Source organism: Hemitrygon akajei, chromosome 7, assembly GCF_048418815.1.
Source record: "Hemitrygon akajei chromosome 7, sHemAka1.3, whole genome shotgun sequence".
Taxonomy (NCBI): Eukaryota; Metazoa; Chordata; class Chondrichthyes; order Myliobatiformes; family Dasyatidae; genus Hemitrygon; species Hemitrygon akajei.
Window position 1 is genome coordinate 133,530,346 of NC_133130.1, and position 18,645 is coordinate 133,548,990.

General features: G+C 42.2%; 1 protein-coding gene across 3 annotated transcripts in view; it reads right to left on the reverse strand.

The window, feature by feature from the left end:
- The window catches only part of LOC140730921 (M-phase phosphoprotein 9), a 115,291-nt gene that overhangs the window by 19,476 nt on the left and 77,170 nt on the right, over positions 1 to 18,645 (reverse strand). For all 3 annotated transcript variants that reach the window (XR_012099700.1, XM_073051996.1, XM_073051995.1), the window contains 3 exons: positions 15,629 to 15,795; positions 4,320 to 4,493; positions 873 to 993 (listed from right to left, as the gene is read on the reverse strand). Coding sequence is in view for 2 of the 3 variants with exons in the window: in XM_073051996.1 (XP_072908097.1) it covers positions 873 to 993; positions 4,320 to 4,493; positions 15,629 to 15,795 (462 nt within the window). In the remaining variant the exon portion in view is untranslated. The remainder of the gene's footprint in view (positions 1 to 872; positions 994 to 4,319; positions 4,494 to 15,628; positions 15,796 to 18,645) is intronic.

Sequence of the window (18,645 nt, forward strand, 5' to 3'; positions counted from 1 at the left end):
AATCCTGCCCACTAGGATATTAATCCCCCTCCATTTCAGGTGCAAACCATTTCTTCTGCACAGGTCCCACTTTCTTAGGAAGAGAACCTAATGATCCAAAAATCTTATGCACTCCCTCCTACACCAACTCGTTACCCATGTGTTCAACTTTATAATCTTCCTCTTTCTGGCCTCATTAGCACATGGCACAGCTAGCAATGCTGAGATCACAACCTGGAGGTCCTGCCCTTTAACTTAGCACCCAACTCCCTGAACCTCGTCACTTGCCCTACCCATGTCATTGGAACCTATATGGACCACAACCTCTGGCTGTTCACCTTCCCACTGAAGAATGCTGAGCACTCAATCACAGATGTCCCAGACCCTGGCACCCAGGAGGCAACATACCATCTAGGAATTTTGCTCTCGTCCATCTTGTGGATGGGGATAGCCACAGGGGTACTCTGGACTAGCTCCTTAACCCCTTTTCCCTTCCTGATGGTCACCCCAGTTTCCTGTGCCCAGCACCTTGCGTGTAATTACCTCTCCCTATGTCCTGTTTATCAACCCCTCAGCTTCCTGAATGATCCAGTTCCAGCTCCGACTCCTTAACGTGGATCGTTAGAAGTTGCAGCTGGATGTACTTCTCCCAGGAGTCGTCGTCAGGGACACTAGATGCTTCCCCCCCTTCCCACATCCCACAAGAGATGCATTCCACTACCCTGCCTGGCATCTCTACTGTCCTAACTGAGCAGATATAAAGAAGGAAAAACAATAGATAGATTCATAGGTTCAGAGGGATCTGGGATAATTGCTGAGAAATAGGATTAGTTTGAAGGGCTGAAGGGCCTTTATCCAAGCTGTATATCTGTTTCTATAACAACATTAATTACCTTGTCACTGGGTTTTCTTCTTTGCCAAGGAGGTGATTAAATCCAGGTGACAGGTTTTCTTTAGGACAGCGCTTGGGACTTGACTTGGCAGACAATGATGTTAACAAAGTGTTTCGTTTGGCTAGAAGAGGGGGAAAAAGAAAATCAATATTTTAACAGTACTTGGAATAATTAGATGTATCAGCTGGGCTCTGCAATCTCCAGGAGTTTACATTTCATCGGACATTACAGATTCAAGGGCTGAACTATTTTTACTCATGGGCCTATCCAAAATTTGAACAGAACCGGCAGAAAAGGAAAGAAAAGTATGGTAGTACTAAAGGGGTAGGATGAGATGGGTGCATAAGCAGCTTGTTCCCCAACGGTAAATAAATCAAGAAATACCACAGTCTACGGGGAGATAACTGTGAGTTCCTCAGAGAAACTCAAATTATTAGCAGTAGTAAGAACATAGTGCAAAATCAAAGACTTTTACAACTTGGCAGATACACTGGGAAAACCAAGGGTCCCATGAAAGTAAAACGTTTAACTAAGAAGAAAGTAACTGGGCAGAGCTGCAAAATCCCCTAGAATTACAACCAATTATTCTAACACAGTGCCAAAGTAAATTTCATTATCAAAGTACACCATATAGAACCCTGAGATTCATTTTCCTGCAGGCATACTCAGCAAATCTATAGAATAGTAACTATAACAGGATTAATGAAAGATCAACCAGAGTGCAGAAAACAACAAGCTAGGCAAATGCAAATATAAATAAATAGCAATAAATGATGAGAACATGAGATAATGAGGTAGAGTCTTCAAACTGAGATCATTGGTTGTGAGAACATCTCAGGTATGAGTCCTGAAGCTTCTACCTTCTACCTGATGGCAGCAGCAAGAAGAGAGCTTGACTTGGGTGGTGGGGGTCTCTGATGATGGATGCTGCTTTCCCATGACACCATTTCATGTGGATGTGCTCAATGGTTGGGAGGGCTTTACCTGTGATGTACTGGGCCAAATCCACTACCTTTTGTAGGACTTTCTGTTCAAAGGCATTGATGTTACCATACCAGGCTGTGATGCAGCCAGTTTGTCAAAGTTTTAGATGTTAAACCAAATCTCCGCAGACTCCTATGGAAGTAGAGGTGTTGCCGTGCTTTCTTCACAATTACACTAATGTGAAACAATTGTACTGATCTTCCAGAATTCACAACATTCTGAAAAGGATTGCAAAATACTAAAGGCAATAGCTCTAGTCCCAGAGAACAATGGGAATTAAAGCCAGCTAATCTCACCAGTTGTTGCGAAATTGCTGGGATCTATTTGTAAGGGTATGCTAAAACAGTATTGAGAAAATCATAATATAGTTGGGGGTTCCTAAACTGGGGTCCACGGACCCCTCGGTTAATGGTAGGGATCCATTTAATAAAAAAGGCTGTGAACTCACCCCCCATCTAACCATTAGTAGAAAATCAGTAGAATTTTATGAAGTTAATGGCATTAAAAGGGTAATAATGGTGAATGGCACCAAACAAGGTAGGAATTTATGAGGTAAAACATATAAGCTTGAAAAAACAAATTACTGGAGGTATACAGCAGATCAGGCGGCCTCAATGGAGGTAGAGGAAAGGTCACGTTTCTGGTTGAGCCTTGGATCATGCTGTGCAGCAGTTCGCTTCCTGCTGCAGATGACAGTATCTGCAGCCTTCTGTCTTTCCAATAGACATGTTCAAACCAGTTAAAGTGGTGTATTTACACTCTGAGTAACTCTGATATATATAAATCATCCTTCGAGACAGGTGAAGTACCAGACATTTGGAGGATAGCTAATGTTGCTCCGCTGTTTAAGAAAGGCTCTAAAAATAAACCAGGAAACTACAGGTTGGTGAGCCTGACATCAATAGTGGGAAAGTTATTGGAAGGTAGTCTAAGGGACAAGGAATGTGAGTATTCGGATTGATAGGAAACAATTAGGGATGACTTTCATCATGACTTTGTGAGTGGTAAGTTGTGTCTAACCAACCTTATAGGGTTTTTCAAGGAGTTATGAGAAAAGTTGAGGTAGACAAAGCAGTGGATGGTGTCTACATGGACCTAGGTAAGGCATTTGACGAGGTCCCACATGGGAGGTTGGTCAAGAAAGTTCAGTTGCTTGGCATTCAAGATGAGATAGTAAACTGGATTCGACAGTGGCTTTGCAGGAGAAACTAGAGAGCAGTACTACATAGTGAGGAAAACCAGAGAGATCTGGACCAGCTGGAAAAATGGGCTGAAAAATGACAGATGGAATTTAATGCTAGTAAGTGTGAGATTTTGCACTTCAGTAGGACCAATCAAGGTAGGTCTTACACAGTGAACATTGAGGGGTGCTGTAGAACAAAGAGATCTGGGAATACAGGTACATAATTCATTGAGTAAAGGAGATGGAATATTATGTTGAAGTTGTATAAGATGTTGGTGAGGCATAATTTGGAGTATTGTATGCAGTTTTAGTCACCTACCTACAGGAAAGATGCAAATAAGATTGGAAGAGTACAGAGAAAGTTTACAAGGATGTTGCTGGTACCAGAGGACCTGAGTTATAAGATTGAATAGGTTAGTATTTTATCTCTTGGAACGTAGAAGATTGAGAAGAGGAGATTTGATAGAGAAATACGAAGTTATGAGGGGTATAGATAGAATAAATGCAAACAGGCTTTTTCCATTGGGTGGGTCATGGGTTAAGGGTGACAGGTGCAAAGTTTAAGGAGAACATGAGGGAAAACTTCACTCAGAGGGTGGTGAGAGTGTGGAACAAGCTGCCAGCGCAAGTGGTGCTCGCAAGCTCAATTTCAATGTTTGAGAAAAGTTTGGATAGGTATGCGGATGGTAGGGTCTGGTTACAGGTTGATGGGACTAGGCAGTTTAAACAGTTCAGCACTGACTAGATGAGCTGAAGGACCTGTTTCTATGCCGTACTTCTTCTAAGTCTGTGACTCTAACCTTCCATCAAATAGCTCTCAGTATCGAGAATAACATACTAGTGCAGGTGCCACAGACACCAAAGGATCTGGTTGAAAGGCCTTGCTCAGTGGGAAGCTGTTCACAGCCTGTGAGTAAGCATGGGGATCAACTGTAACATACCCAAGCTTGCTGACAACAGAAGACTAGACAGCACCGTGGTTGCAAGAAAGATGTAGTCTTCAAAGGGATGTGGATTGATTAGCTGAACAGGTAAGGAGATGGCGTAGAGTGTGTAATGTTATCAAAAATGACACCATCCACTTTGGAATGAAAGGTTTTACGAGAGACAATTAACCTTGATTTTTACTGGTTGTCATAAATCATAGAAGCTAGAACAGGAATATTGCTAAGTGGTTTGTAAGCATAGGGAAAATACAAGTGGTTAGTAAGCATACAGAAAATGTTTAACTAAACTATGAATAGCTAATCTTGTTCAAAGAGTTACAGAAACATTCGTACTTGGAGTAGAAGTGGGTGTTGACTTCCTGCTTGAAGGGGGTACAGACGATGATCTTTGGCCTGAGGGAGAACTATTGCCTTTTGATCTAGTTCGACCCTTGTACAAGTCCACTGATTGGCTTTTACTGCAGCTGGAATCCACAAATCCCAAGGCCTGTGTGCGTTTCAAGACTTCTGCTTAGACAAAAAACAAATAATCAAAATTAATTTTTATCAATAAATATTCAAAAAATTACAACTTTCACAATAATTGAGATGAAATTGATCCACATAGATTAGAAAGATAAGAGAGTTAGTCACTGGCCTGGAAATTTAACCCAGTCATAGCTCTATAGCTGACAATTTTCTCTAGATTGAATCCATTTGGAACTCTAGCAATAAATTAAAGCCAGCTAAATTAATTAAATTAATAAATTAAGGGGGGAGAGAAGAGAATTTGTTTGCTGGAAGGAGAAATCGATATTCATGACATCAGGTTGGAAGCTACTCAGAGAGAATAGAAGATGTTGCTCCTCTACGCTAAGGGGGCCTCACCGATATGAGTGGACTAAATTGCTGTACCAGTGACTCAACCACCATGTTAAAACACACAGCTGGAGAACCTAGGACTTTGTCACAGAGACCCAGGAGCAATGACCATAAATCACTAGAATTCTGAACTTCAGACAGCTCTGATACTTAGTCATTGTGAACGTTCAAGGTCAAGACAGAGAGATTTTGAGAGGGCGGCACGGCAGTGTTGTGGTTAACTCAACACTTTACAGTACCAACGACCGGGTTCAATTCCCAGGCGTCTGTACATTCTCCCCATGACCGCATGGGTTTCCTCTGGGTGCTCTGATTTCCTCTCATGGTCCAAAGACAAATCAGTTAATAGGTTAATTAGTTATTGTAAATTGTCCTGTGATTAGCCTAGGGTTAAGTCAGAGGTTAAGACAATAAGATATAGTGGCAGAATTAGACCATTTGGCCCAATGAGTCTGCTCTGCTATTTCACCATGGCTGATCCATTTTCCCTTTCGGCCTCAATCCCCTGCCCTCTTCTCGTAACTTTTCATGCCCAGAGCCATCAATCAGTCATCGTATGATAACACTTTAATTCCAGAAATCAATCTTGTGAATCTTCCCTGAACCCTGTCCAATGTTAGCACATCCTTTCTAAGATGATGGGCCCCAGACTGCTCACAATACTCCAAGTGAGGCCTCACCATTGCTTTATAAAGCTTCAATATTACATCCTTGCTCTTATATTGTAGTCCAATCAAAATGAATGCTAACATAGCATTTGCCTTCCTCACCACAGACTCAACCTGCAAATTAACCATTAGGGGGTCCTGTACAAGGACTTCCAAGTCTCTTTGCACCTCTGGTTGCTGGTAGCATTGCTCAAAGGGCCAGGTCAGCCTGTTCTGTGCTGTACCTTAATAAATGAACAGAATCTGGCACAGGGATTGGTAAGCTCATGGGTCCTTTCCAGTCTAATCCTGCTCCAGCTTCCTGCTGGCAAGTTGACGTGCAGGCTGGCTGAAAACAGTAACCAGACATCACTGTACAGGCAGTCCCTGGGTTACATACAAGTTCTGTTCCTGAGTCCGTCTTTAAGTTGGATTTGTACGTAAGTCAGAACAAGTACATCTGGTATTATTTAGCGTCAGTTAGTCAAATGTTTGTCTTAGTATATAGTATATATTTTACCTTTCTATGCATATAAAACACTTAAGAAACATATGTATTTCAATAATTAAACCACTGTTGCTTAGTAATAATTGTAACTTTCATTGGGGCAGGGCCTTTCACATGCTCCATTATTTTCATTTTATCCTTTAAAATTGTTCCGATCGTTGACCAACTGTAGCCTAACGCTTTTCCAATGACTGGTGTTTCACTTCTTTCCAAACGCTTTATTATTTCCACTTTATTTTCAATCGCGATTGCTTCCTGTCAGATGGAACAGAAACACTGCGAGCAGCAGATCCCAAGCTCCGCCGGCTCCTGAGGTCCGCTGGGTCCTAAGGACCACCGCACTGAGACAACCTAAATGGGACAAGTGGGGGCTGTGCTGGGTTTGGGTATTTGATCCTCCACAATATTCCGCGTGGGAATTTAAACTGGAGGTGGCAGTGTTTTTTTTACGAGGTCGAGTTGCGAGCTCGACATCAACCCAGCACGGATGGTACGGGAGTCACTAGATCGATATCTACCCGGCACGGAAGCAGTCGGTCACTGGATCGAACTCAAGCTTGGCGCTGATCTCACTGCGCCGCCAACTGACCGGAACAGGGGGGCGGGGTCAGGGTGAATCTTACCAAAAAATTTAAGCCAAATACAAAGTTAAACACTCAACACAGTATCAATGGCAACGATTTAAAATGGCGGACAGCGTCGCAATCCGATTTAAAATGACAGACGGCGTCACGAGCTGACTTAAAATGGCAGACGGTGTTCTCCTTCCTTGGGTCGTAAGTACGAGTTGTCCATAAGTCGGATGTTCGTAACTCGGGGACTACCTGTATAGGTTAGAGCCCAGAAAATCTAAAAGCAAGTTTCCACAAATGGATGTAATATCACTACTTCCCGCACAAGGAAAACACTTCCATGGCAGAAGAAACAGACCAACCTATTTACTGTATGATATGCTTAAGTCCCATATAAAAATCAGTACAGAAAAAGTCAGTCACAACAGAGCAGGTGACAAATCAGTCCATCTGGTCCACATTTAGTATTCGCTTTCCAGAGAGCAAATAATCCTAATCACATTTAACCCATTTGTTCCCATGCCCCTCAACCCTCACTCAGCTTAACTTCAAACTTTTTGCCACTAAAAGCACGTTTCTATACAAGGGTGTTGTTTGCTGTTCACTTTAAAATCTTCTGTTTGATATTCTATTTATAACGTCTCATTTAACCTCTTCATCTCTGTAATCTGGACTAAACGGAGGCTGGGGCCTGTAACTAACAGATGGAATGCAGTGATAATTGGCTTTGTGGCTGTGACTCACTTCCATGAGCTTCAGCTCTGAATGTTAGTTGCTTACTTTTATTGTTTGCACACTTGTTTTTTTCCTTCTGCACATTAGGTGCTTGACAGTCTTTTTAGTGGATTCCTTCTTGGATTGTATTTTTTTTGCTTTGTGGCTGACTGTAAGGAGACAAATCTCAAGATTGTATATCGTATACATACTTGATCATAAATCTACCTTGAACAAACACTTACCTAAGCAACTAATTCTACTTCTAGCTAATTTTGCTATTGTTCAAAATTCAAAGCAAATTTATTAACAAAATAAATATGTCAGTGTGTACAAACCCAAGACTCATTTTCTTGTCAGCAAATCTATAGAAGAGTAACTATACACCTCCAAAAATCTAAAAAAGAGGGTGGCATGGCTTTACCTAACTTTCGCTTATATTACTGGGCAGCTAATATACGTTGTGCTGCCTTCTGGTCTTTCTTCCACGGTCAACCCGAGTGCCCTAACTGGGTGGCAATGGAGTTGAGCTCCACTAAAGAACTATCTATATCTGCACTTCTTGGCTCTGCACTCCCTAGCAGTCTGCCCAGATCAATAGCTAATCCTCTGGTTAGACACACTTTGCGTATATGGGCTCAGTTCAGGAAATGCTATGGTTCCAGGGGTTTTCCGTTTCTAGCCCTGTCGCACATAATCACCTTTTTTTACCTACTACGTACGATTCAGCATTCCATGTTTGGTACAGGTAGGGCATTAGACATTTTGATGATCTCTTCATTGATAATCGCTTCGCTTCTTTTCAGCAGCTCTCCGTTAAGTTCAACCTGCCTAACGCTCACTTTTTCAGATATCTCCAAATCCGACACTTTACTGCTCCTTTAATTCCTAACTTTCCTGAAATGCCTGCGAAAAATGCTATGGACCTATTTCTTTCCATTAATCCACTAGGTAAAGGTTTAATTTCAATTATCCAAGATAAACTAGCAGCCTTACGACGGGCCCCTGTGGATAAAATTAAAATGGCCTGGGAGCAGGATTTAAATATCTCCTTATCCGAGGAGAGCTGGGACTCAGTTCTCAAATCGGTTAACTCAACCTCCCTTTGTGCTCGCCATTGCCTCTTACAGTTTAAGATTGTTCATAGAGCCCATATGTCTAAATCTAAACTATCTCGATTCTACCCTGGCATTAGTCCGCTCTGTGATAAATGCAAGAGGGGCGTGGCCTCTTTCATCCACATGTACTGGTTCTGTCCTAGCTTGGAGAAATTCTGGAAAGATGTCTTCACTACATTATCGGGTATTCTGAATCAGCACCTAGAACCTAACCCCTTAATTGCTCTGTTCGGTTTTTGGGGCGAGACAGATTTATGTCTGGGTCCGTCCAAATGCCAAATACTATCCTTTGCCTCTCTCCTGGCGAGACGTTTGATCCTCCTTAGATGAAGAGATGTTGCCCCGCCCACTCATGCGCAATGGCTTAACGACATTATGGCCTGCTTGGACCTCGAAAAAATTCATTATTCAGTTCTTAATTCGGATCTAAAGTTCCATAAGGTCTGGGGACCTTTTATCGAGTACTTTCATAACCTTCCTCTTGACTAGGGTTTTTTTTTCTCTGCTTTCAGCTCCCTTTTTTTTCTGGTAGTAGGCATTATTATCCTCTGTTACTAAGTGTATTCACAGTCTGGGAGTTTGACTGTCCGGACTTATACTCTTTATACTGTGTGGTGGTTGGTCTGGAGTTGTTGTTGTTTTTTTTCTTGTGCTTTGGGGTTTGGGGAGGACACTAAGCTCACTTGTCTTTAATTTAGGTGCTTTTTTGTTAAATTCTCTTCCTTTGTAGCATATTGTTATTGTATGCTTAATCTTGCACTGTATTAATGCTCCCCATTGGGATTTGGGGTTTTTAATTTTGTAAAATGTTTTGAAAAACTAATTAAAAAATTTATTTTAAAAAAAAAGAGTAACTATAACAGAATCAATGAAAGACCATGCCAACTGGGGATTCAACCAATGTGCAAAAGACAACAAACTGCAAATAAACAGAACTAAGTAATAATAAAAATAAATAAATAAGCAATAAATATTGAGATCATGGGATAAAGAGTCCTTGAAAATGAGTTGTAGGAACATTTCAATGATGGGTTAAGTGAAGCTGAACGAAGTTATCCCCTTTGGTTCAAGAGTCTGATGGTTGAGGGGCAATAACTGTTCCTGAACCTGGTGATGTGAGTTCAGAAGCTCCTGTACCTTCTTTCTGATGGCAGCAGCAAGAAGAGAACATGACCTGGGTGGTGGCAGCCACCACCGCCACCACCCAGGATCATTGGATGCTGTTTTCTTACAACAGTCTTTCATGTAGATGCACTCAATAGTTGATTGGGTGGGCTATACCCATAATGGACTGGAATGGTTCCACTACTTCTTGTAGGATTTTCTGTTCAAGGGTAAGTGGCCCCCATTTTTTGAACATTCTCTTTACGACACCTCGCTGTTACGAAAGACCTACATTAGTTACCTGTTTTCGCTGACAGAAGAGTGTTTCACTTTTACGAAAAAAGGCAGCAGCCAAGCTTCTCCCCCGGAACTGCATTCTAGCCGCCATAGCTTAAACACATACCTGTGAGCATCTGTGCTTTATCTCGATCTATTTTGTGTATCCGTTAGCAAGATGAGTTCTAAGGTATCGGAAAAGCCTAAAAGAGCTCTTAAGGGTGTTACACTTAGCATAAAACTAGACATAATTAAGCGTTTCGATTGTGGTGAATGAAGTAAAGATATAGTCTGCGTGTTGAACTTGCCTGTGTTCACCATTTGCACTATTTACACGCAGAAAGAATCTTGAAAGCTGCCGATGATTGGTTCTGCTCATAGCAAAGTGGTCTCTTTTAGTCGGCATCCAATAATGGATAAAATGGAAAGTCTATTGCTTGAGTGGATTGATGGGTGCACAAAGCTTGGTGCTCCGTTAAGTTATCTTATACTTAAGGAGAAATTAGTCAGTCTTTTTAATAAGCTGAAACAGAGAGCACTGGACGATGGTGATGAAGGTGTTGTGAAAGTGGAATTTAAAGGTAGTCATGGGTGGTTTGATCGGTTTCTGAGGCGAGGGCAGCTTCATAGTTTAACATTTACTGCAGTGAGTGCTTAGGTTGATACTGAAGCTGCTGAAAAGTTCCCAGCAGAACTGAAGAAAATAATTACAGAAGGTGATTATTCGTATAAGCAAGTGTTTAACTGTGACAAACCTGCAATTTATTGGAAAAAATTGCCGAGCAAGACATTTATTTCAATAGAAGAAACTAACAGATGAAGAGCTGATGCAATTGCAAGAGGAAAGGATAACAATCAAAACCGAACGCAATGAAGTCATCCAGGAACTGAACGTGAAGCAATTGCGTGAGATTTTCGCTGCGATCGACAACGCTGCAATGATTGCAGAAAGTTATGACTTTAATTTTGAAAGGGTACATAGGTTTAGGGCATATTTGCAGGATGGTTTGAGTGCTTACCAAGAACTGTATAATGGAAAAATGTGCGAGGCTAAGCAGTCAAGCATACTGTCGTTTTCAAGCCTTCCAAATCAGCCACAGCAGGCGATGAACCTCTTCCCTAGACATCGAGGCAGGCAGACACAGAAGACGTTAGTGACTTGCCTGCCCTGATAGAAACAAGACGACGATGAGATGACACCCCAGTCTCCTGTACTTCCCACCACCCCAACCTCTGACAACTCAGCCTAACACACCATCATCAGTGTGTTTGCTGTCTTCCCGATTCCGGTAAGTGAAACTACGCTGTACATACATTATTTCTACTTTATATAGGCAGTGTATTTTCATGTGTTATTTGGTATGATTTGGCAGCTTCATAGCTTAAAGGTTACTAGAGAGAGTGCTTCTGCTGAGAGTGCTTTCGCTATGCTAGACAGTGCTGCAATGATTGCAGAGAAGTATTTCTACTTTATATAGGCTGTGTATTTATCATATCATTCCTGCTTTTACTATATGTTACTGTTATTTTAGGTTTTATGTGTTATTTGGCATGATTTTGTAGGTTATTTTTTGGGTCTTGGAATGCTCACAAATTTTTCCATTTTAATAAATGGTAATTGCTTATCCACTTTACGCCATTCCGGCTTACGAACCATTTCATAGGAACACTCTACCTTCGGATAGCGGGAGAAACCTGAATTGGTGTTTCTGTACCAGGTTGTGTTGCAGCCTGATAATATACTCTTCAATACGCATCTATAGAAGTTTTGTCAAATTTTTAGATGTCATGCTGAATCTCCATCAACGGCTAAGGAAGTACAGATCCTGCCATGCTTTCTTCGTAATTGCATTTACTGCTGGGCCCAGGACAGGTCCTCTGAAATGAAAGCACTGAGGAATTTAAAGTTCCTGACCTTCTCCACCCCTAATCCACCGATGAGGACTACTTGTGTACCTCTGGCTTCCTTCCCCTGAAGTCAATAATTAACTAATTGGTCTTAATGACATTGAGTGAGAGGCTGTAGTGGCACCACTCAGCCAGATTTTCAATCTCCCTCCTATATGCTGATTCATCACCACCTTTGATTCACCCTATAACAGTGGTGTCATCAGCAAATTTGAATATGGCTTTGGAGCTGTGCTTAGCCACACAGACATAAGTATAAAGCAGGTAGAGCAGAGAGCAAAGCACACAGCCTTGTGGTGTGCCCGTACTAATGGAGATTGTGGAGGAGATGCTATTGCAATCCGAACTGACTGGGGTCTGCAAGTGAGGAAATCAAGAATCCAATTGCACAAGGAGGTATTGAAGCCAAGGTCTTGGAGCTTATTGATTAGTCTTGAGGGCATGATGGTATTGAATGCTGAGCTGTAATCAATAAAGAGCATCCTAATGTATGCATTTTTGCTGTCCAGATTATCCAGGGTTGAGTGAAGAGCCAATGAGATGGCATCTGCAATGTACCTGTTCCTCTGGTACACTGGGACAGTTGATAATGTTTCATCACCAACCTCTCAAAACACCTTTTCACTATGGATGCAAATGCTACTGGACAACAATCAATGAGGCAGGTCACCGCGTTCTTCTTGGGCACTGGTGCAAGTGAAGCCTGCTTGAAGCAGTTGTGTACCTCAGACTGCTGAGGCAAGAAGTTAAGATATCAGTGAACACTCCAGCCAGTTGATCAGCACAGGTCTTTAATACTCAGCCAGGTGCCACATCTGGAGCAGAGAGTTGCTTTTGCTATTACATTTCCCACAACCAGAATTAAATTAACTGACGTTTTTTTTCCCTAAGGGATGTGAACTCCTCGGGGTGAGCCAACATTTTGTCCCCAATCCAATGTTCACCAGTCCCTAAAGTGAGCTGCCTCTTGAACCCGTACAATGCTTCAGATGGACGTATACCGACAATGTTTTAAGGAGGCAATTCCAGGTTTTTGACAGCGACGGAATGGGAATGTTTTCCAAGTCTGAAGTATGTAGCTTGGAGGGAACCTTTCAGGGATGATGTCCCTATACTTCTATCCTTGAGCCTGCAGCAGGGAGAAGTTGTGGGTTTGGAAGGTGCGACTAAAGCCCGGAATGGAAAATACTACAAAAGTAATGGATATGGCCCAGTCCATCACAAGGCCCTCCCAACCATCTACAGGAAATGCTGTCACAGGAGAGCAGTAGCCATAAGTAGGGACTGCCACCACCCTGGCCATGCTCTTTTCTCACTGCTGCCATCAGGAAGGTGGTACAGGAGCCTCAGGACCCCCACCACCAGGTTCAGGAACAGTTATTACTCCTCAACCATCAGGCTCTTGAACGAAAGGGGATAACTTCACACAACCCCAATCACTGAAATGTTCTCATAACCAATGGACATGTCATCTCGTGTTCTCCATAGTTATTGCTTAATTTATTATTATTCCCTTCTTGTATTTGCACAGTTTGTCTTCTACAATTTGACTGAATGCCCAAGTTGGGCGGTCTTTCATTGATGCTATTTATGGTTATTATTCTATAGGTTTGTTGAGTATGCCCACAAGAAAATGAATCTCAGGGTTGTGTACGGTGACATATACGTTTGTACTTTGAACTTTAAAGAGTTTCATTAAGTTATTGTGTGCACCTTGTAGATGGTCAATAGTGAAATGAGTGAATGGTTGTGGAGTGGGGTCCTATCCAGTGGACCTCTACAGGCAAGTGAAAAATGCTCCATCACACTCCTAACTTGAGCCCTGTAGATGGTGGACTGGCTTTGAGGGAGTTACTCACAACAGGTTTCCCAGCCTCTGACTTGCTCTTGTCGCCATATTATTTGTACAGCATATCCAATTCAGTTTCTGGTCATCGGTAACTTCCAGTATATAGATAGTGGGGCAGTCAGTGATAGTCATGTGATTGAATGCCCATTACTTATTTCATCCTTGCAATGTTTTTTGAACAAGATTAATACCTACAACTTACTTGCAATTTTCAGTCTTCAGGCACCATCCATAACTGCAGATCATTGTAAAGACTATGACCAGGGCCTATTGAATTCCCTCCTCCTTTTCCCTCAGAGTTGGGATGCATCACATCCAGCAGAGATTTGGTAACTAGCCCTTCAAATAGGTCTCTATCAATTGAGACAACCAGGATCTCAACATTATTTGATATACATAATACTTGTTGTTGTGATGGGATATTTTAACTTTCCTAATATTGATTGGCATTTCCTTAGCGCGAGGGGTTTAGATGGGGTGGAGTTTGTTAGGTGTGTTCAGGAAGATTTCCTGACACAATATGCAGATAAGCCAACTAGAGGAGAGGCTGTACTTAATCTGGTATTGGGAAATTAACCTGGTCAGGTGTCAGATTTCTTGGTTGGAAAGCATTTTGGAGGTATTGACCACAACTCTCTCCCCTTCACCATAGCACTGGAGAGGGATAGGAGCAGACAATTTGGGAAAACACTTAACTGGGGTAAGGGAAAATATGATGCAATTGGGCAGGAATTTGGGAGCAGATGTTCACAGGGAAATGCACAGCGGAATTGTGGCAAATGTTCAGGGAATATTTGCATGGAGTTCTACATAGGCATGTTCTATTGAGGCAGGGAAAGGATGGTAGGGTTAAAGAACCATGATGTTCAAAGGATGTAGAAAATTCAGTTAAGAAGAAAAGCTTACAAAACGTTCAAGAAACTAGGTACTGTTAGAGCTCTAGAAAATTACAAGGTTGCTAGGAAGGAGTTTAAGAACTAATTAGGAGGGCCAGAAGGTGCCATGGGAAGGTCTTGGTGAGCAGGATTAAAGAAAACCCAAGGCATTCTACAAATATGTGAAAAGCAGGAGGATGAGCCGTGTGAGAACAGGACCAATCAGGTGCAATACTGGAAACGTGTGCACGGAGTCAGAGAAGGTAATGGAGGTAACTAATGAATACTTTGCTTCAGTATTCAACATTCCAGGCACTCAGCAATCTATGTACAAAAAAAAGAACCCTACACTTTTCCTTTCAACTTACACTTTCGAGCTTTCAATACATGCCCACTTATCCTTTAGTGAAACATTTCAACATTTTCCATCGACCTGCACTGGGATCGTAGCCCTCCATACCCTCCTACCATGTACCTATCCAAACATCTCTTTAACGTTGAAATCAAGCTTGCATGCACTGCTTGCGCTAGCAGCTCGTTCCACACTCTCACCACCCTCTGAGTGAAGTTTCCCCTCATGTTCCCCTTAAACTTTTCACCTTTCACCCTTAACCCATCAGTAGAAAAAGCCTGATTGTATTTACCCTATTTATAACCCTCATAATTTTGAATACTTCTATCAAATCTCCTCTCAATCTTCTATGTTCCAAGGAATAAGGTCCTAACCTATTCAATCTTTCCTTATAACTCACATCCTCCAATCCCAGCAACATACTTGTAAATTTTCTCAGTACTCTTTCAACCTTATTTACATCTTTCCTAGGTGACCAAAACTACACACAATATTCCAATTAGGCCCCATAGTTTCATACAACTTCAATATAGCATCCCATCTCCTTACTCATTACTCTGATTTATGAACTCAAGTCCTCAACTAATAAAGTCAAACATGTCATCTGCCTTTATGCTTATGTGGCCACTTTAAGGGAGCAGTGGACTTGGACCCCCATAATATCTCTGTACATCAACTCATTGTATTGACTCTTTACATTTGACCTCTCAAAGTGCAACATTTCACATATGGCCAGGCTAAATTATTTGCAACTATATAATGACATCAGGAAATCTAGTTCTGTTAAACATGAACTGAATTTAAATTAATTTACATATTAAGCTTGTAGCAAAATGAGCAGAATAAAGTGAGCCTTACTTGTACTGTCTCCTGCTCCTGAAACATCCTGTAATTGTGCTTGTACTCCCCAGTTTTCAGAACTTTTTCTGGAATCAAGTTGCTTCAGTGCTCTCAGAATGGGAGGATTGGGCTCTGACGAATCCTGCTGGCTGAATGGGTGATCTTTCTCTGGTGGAGAATGGTACCTGGGCAAAACAACAAATGAAAGAAGACCATGCTTCATCCACTATTCTGAAACTCGACTCATGTATTTTTTTCAAGTATTAGTGACTAAGTTATCACAAGTAAATACTGATCCAGAAAGTTAATTTGAATCTCACTCCCACCCTCAATTTCAGGAATTTAAATTTTAAGAAAATAAATAATTTTAAATGGAAGTAAAGGAAAATCTAGGAACAGCAACAATGTTTGGCAGAATATAACATTAATGGAAAGACTCTTGGCAGCATGGAGAATCAGAGGGATCCTGGGGTCAGAGTCCATAGGACACTCAAAGCTGCTACGCAGGTTCAGATTCAGATTATTGTCATTTAGAAACCACAAATGCAATGCAGTTAAAAAAATGAGACAACGTTCCTCCAGAATGATATCACAAAAGCATATGACAAAACAGACTACACCAGAAAATCCACATAATGTTTGGCAATCCCCAGTCCAGAGTCCGGAGAGGCTGCTGCGTATTAATATTGCGCTACCGTCTTAGCGCGTTTCCCGGAAAGGAGCTCCAAATCCACCAGACAAAACAAAACCAAAAACTAAAGCTACAAGACCTGCACAAAACCACATAGTTACAACAGTGCAAACAATAGCATAATTGATTTAAAAAAAACAGATCATGGGCACAGTAAAAATAGTCCAAAGATGTTAAAGGACTCGAAATCACCACACAGTTTCCACAAGTCCCCAGGGTCCCAACAGACTCGCCATCCCACGCCGGCGCCAGAAGGGAATACCCCCGCTATGGACTTCTACGGCGCCGCCCGACTCAGCCTCGCAGACGCAGCACACACCGAAAGCGACCTGACCACAGCAGACTCAGAGTCTGTCGAACCTCCGAGCCGATGACCATCCCCTCCGGCACAGCTTCTCTGAGCTCCATCCTCTGCCAAGCGTATTAAGACGGCCCCGCCAACGGCCATCGGCAACGAGGACTGGCGGCCTGTTCTTTCCAGCAGAGTCCTGGACCTCACAGCAGCAGCAGCAACGAAGAAGGTCTTCCTGGAGATTTCCCGATGTTCCTCCGTGATCCCACGTCCGTTTTCAATCGATTATGATTGTGCACAGCACCCCACTTCACAAATAACAGATAATCAGCTCCAGAGTGGCCGCTGCTGGCTGCGTCGCGCCGCCATCTTGGATCTCATTGACTCTGTGGTTAAGAAGGCATACGGTGCATTGGCCTTCATCAATCGTGGGATTGAGTTTAAGAGCCAAGAGGTAATGTTGCAGCTATATAAGACCCTGGTCAGACCCTACTTGGAGTAGTGCGCTCAGTTCTGGTCGCCTCACTATAGGAAGGATATGGGAACCATAGAAAGGGTGCAGAGGAGATTTACAAGGATGTTGCCTGGATTGGGGAGCATGCCTTATGAGAACAGGTTGAGTGACCTCGGCCTTTCCTCCTTGGAGTGATGGAGTATGAGAGGTGACCCGACAGAGGTGTACAAGATCATGAGAGGCATTGATCTTATGGATAGTCAGAGGCTTTTTCCCAGGACTGAAATGGTTAGCACGAGAGGGCATAGTTTTAAGGTGTTTGGAAGTAGGTACAGAGGAGATGTCAGGGGCAAGTAGTAGTTGTTGTTGTTGTTATTGTTTTTTTTTAAAAACGCAGTGAGTGGTGAGTGCATGGAATGGGCTGCCAGCAGTGGTGGTGGAGGCAGAAACGACAGGGTATTTTAAGAGACTCCTGGATGGGTACATGGAGCTTAGTAAAATAGAGGCCTAAGTAGTTCTAAGGTAAGGACATGTTCGGCACACTTTGTGGGCCGAAGGGCCTATATTGTGCTGTAGGTTTGGCAAGTTTGGCATGGATGACCCTATCAAGAGCCAAAGCATAGAACACTGACTCCAGCCAACAGAGCCCTCTGGGTCATTGAGGCACTTAAGCCTCCAAACCCAGCAATAAGGTTGTGGCTCTCTTGGAGGACCTTTTCCCAGCTGACCTGTTTTATGGCTTTCCAGCCACCAAATACGTGTGTTGTACTGTGGTTACCTGCAGATTTCTGCGGCATCCATGGCTCAGGTCTGGACTTTCTTTTTACATGGCTGTATCTTTATGTACTATGTGCTCTGTGCTGTGTGTGACTGTTGGTAATGTGTTTTGCACCTTAGCCCCGGATTCCCTTTTGCATTGTTTGGCTGTGTGGATGGGTATTCATGAATAGTTGAATGACAGTCAAACTTGACTTAAATTCAGAGGTAATTAGGCACAGGCGGTAAAGGTGCATCTGCACCTCGTGAGCAAATATAAAACAGACCTTTGGTTTAAATGACTGCCACAATAATTATAGAAATAATATTTATACCACAAGTGAAATCTCCCTGGGAAACAACCTCAACAGAGTTGTTCATTTCACAATTAGGCACGAGTGCTAACCAGACTGGATTCCTTGTTTGCCTTTTACACATTAAAATCTACACATTATCAATAAGAGTATGTAATCAAATCAAGACAAGTTTGCATAGTCTGTTTCGTTTAGAACCATGGAAGGAAATTTAAAATGCAAATATAAGATGATGATGAAATGTGGATTAAATTATACCCACATGTACTAGTGTAGGAAGCTCTTCCCAATCTCCCTTTTTGAAGTTATTTATCCAAGTTCTCACATGCAATGTCACACAAATTCAGATAGTTTGGAATAAAATCGTACATTCAAGTTGTTGCTTTTCAAGTAACCAAGGAGGAGCTAAAGATGGCGCCAGAGGTTTTTGAAGACCCAGGTGACTTCTTCCAGTTCGTCCATGAAACAGTTTGTTCTTTTTCTTCTTTCATGACCGTTGCTTTTCAAGCAGGCTGGAGCCCTGTCAGA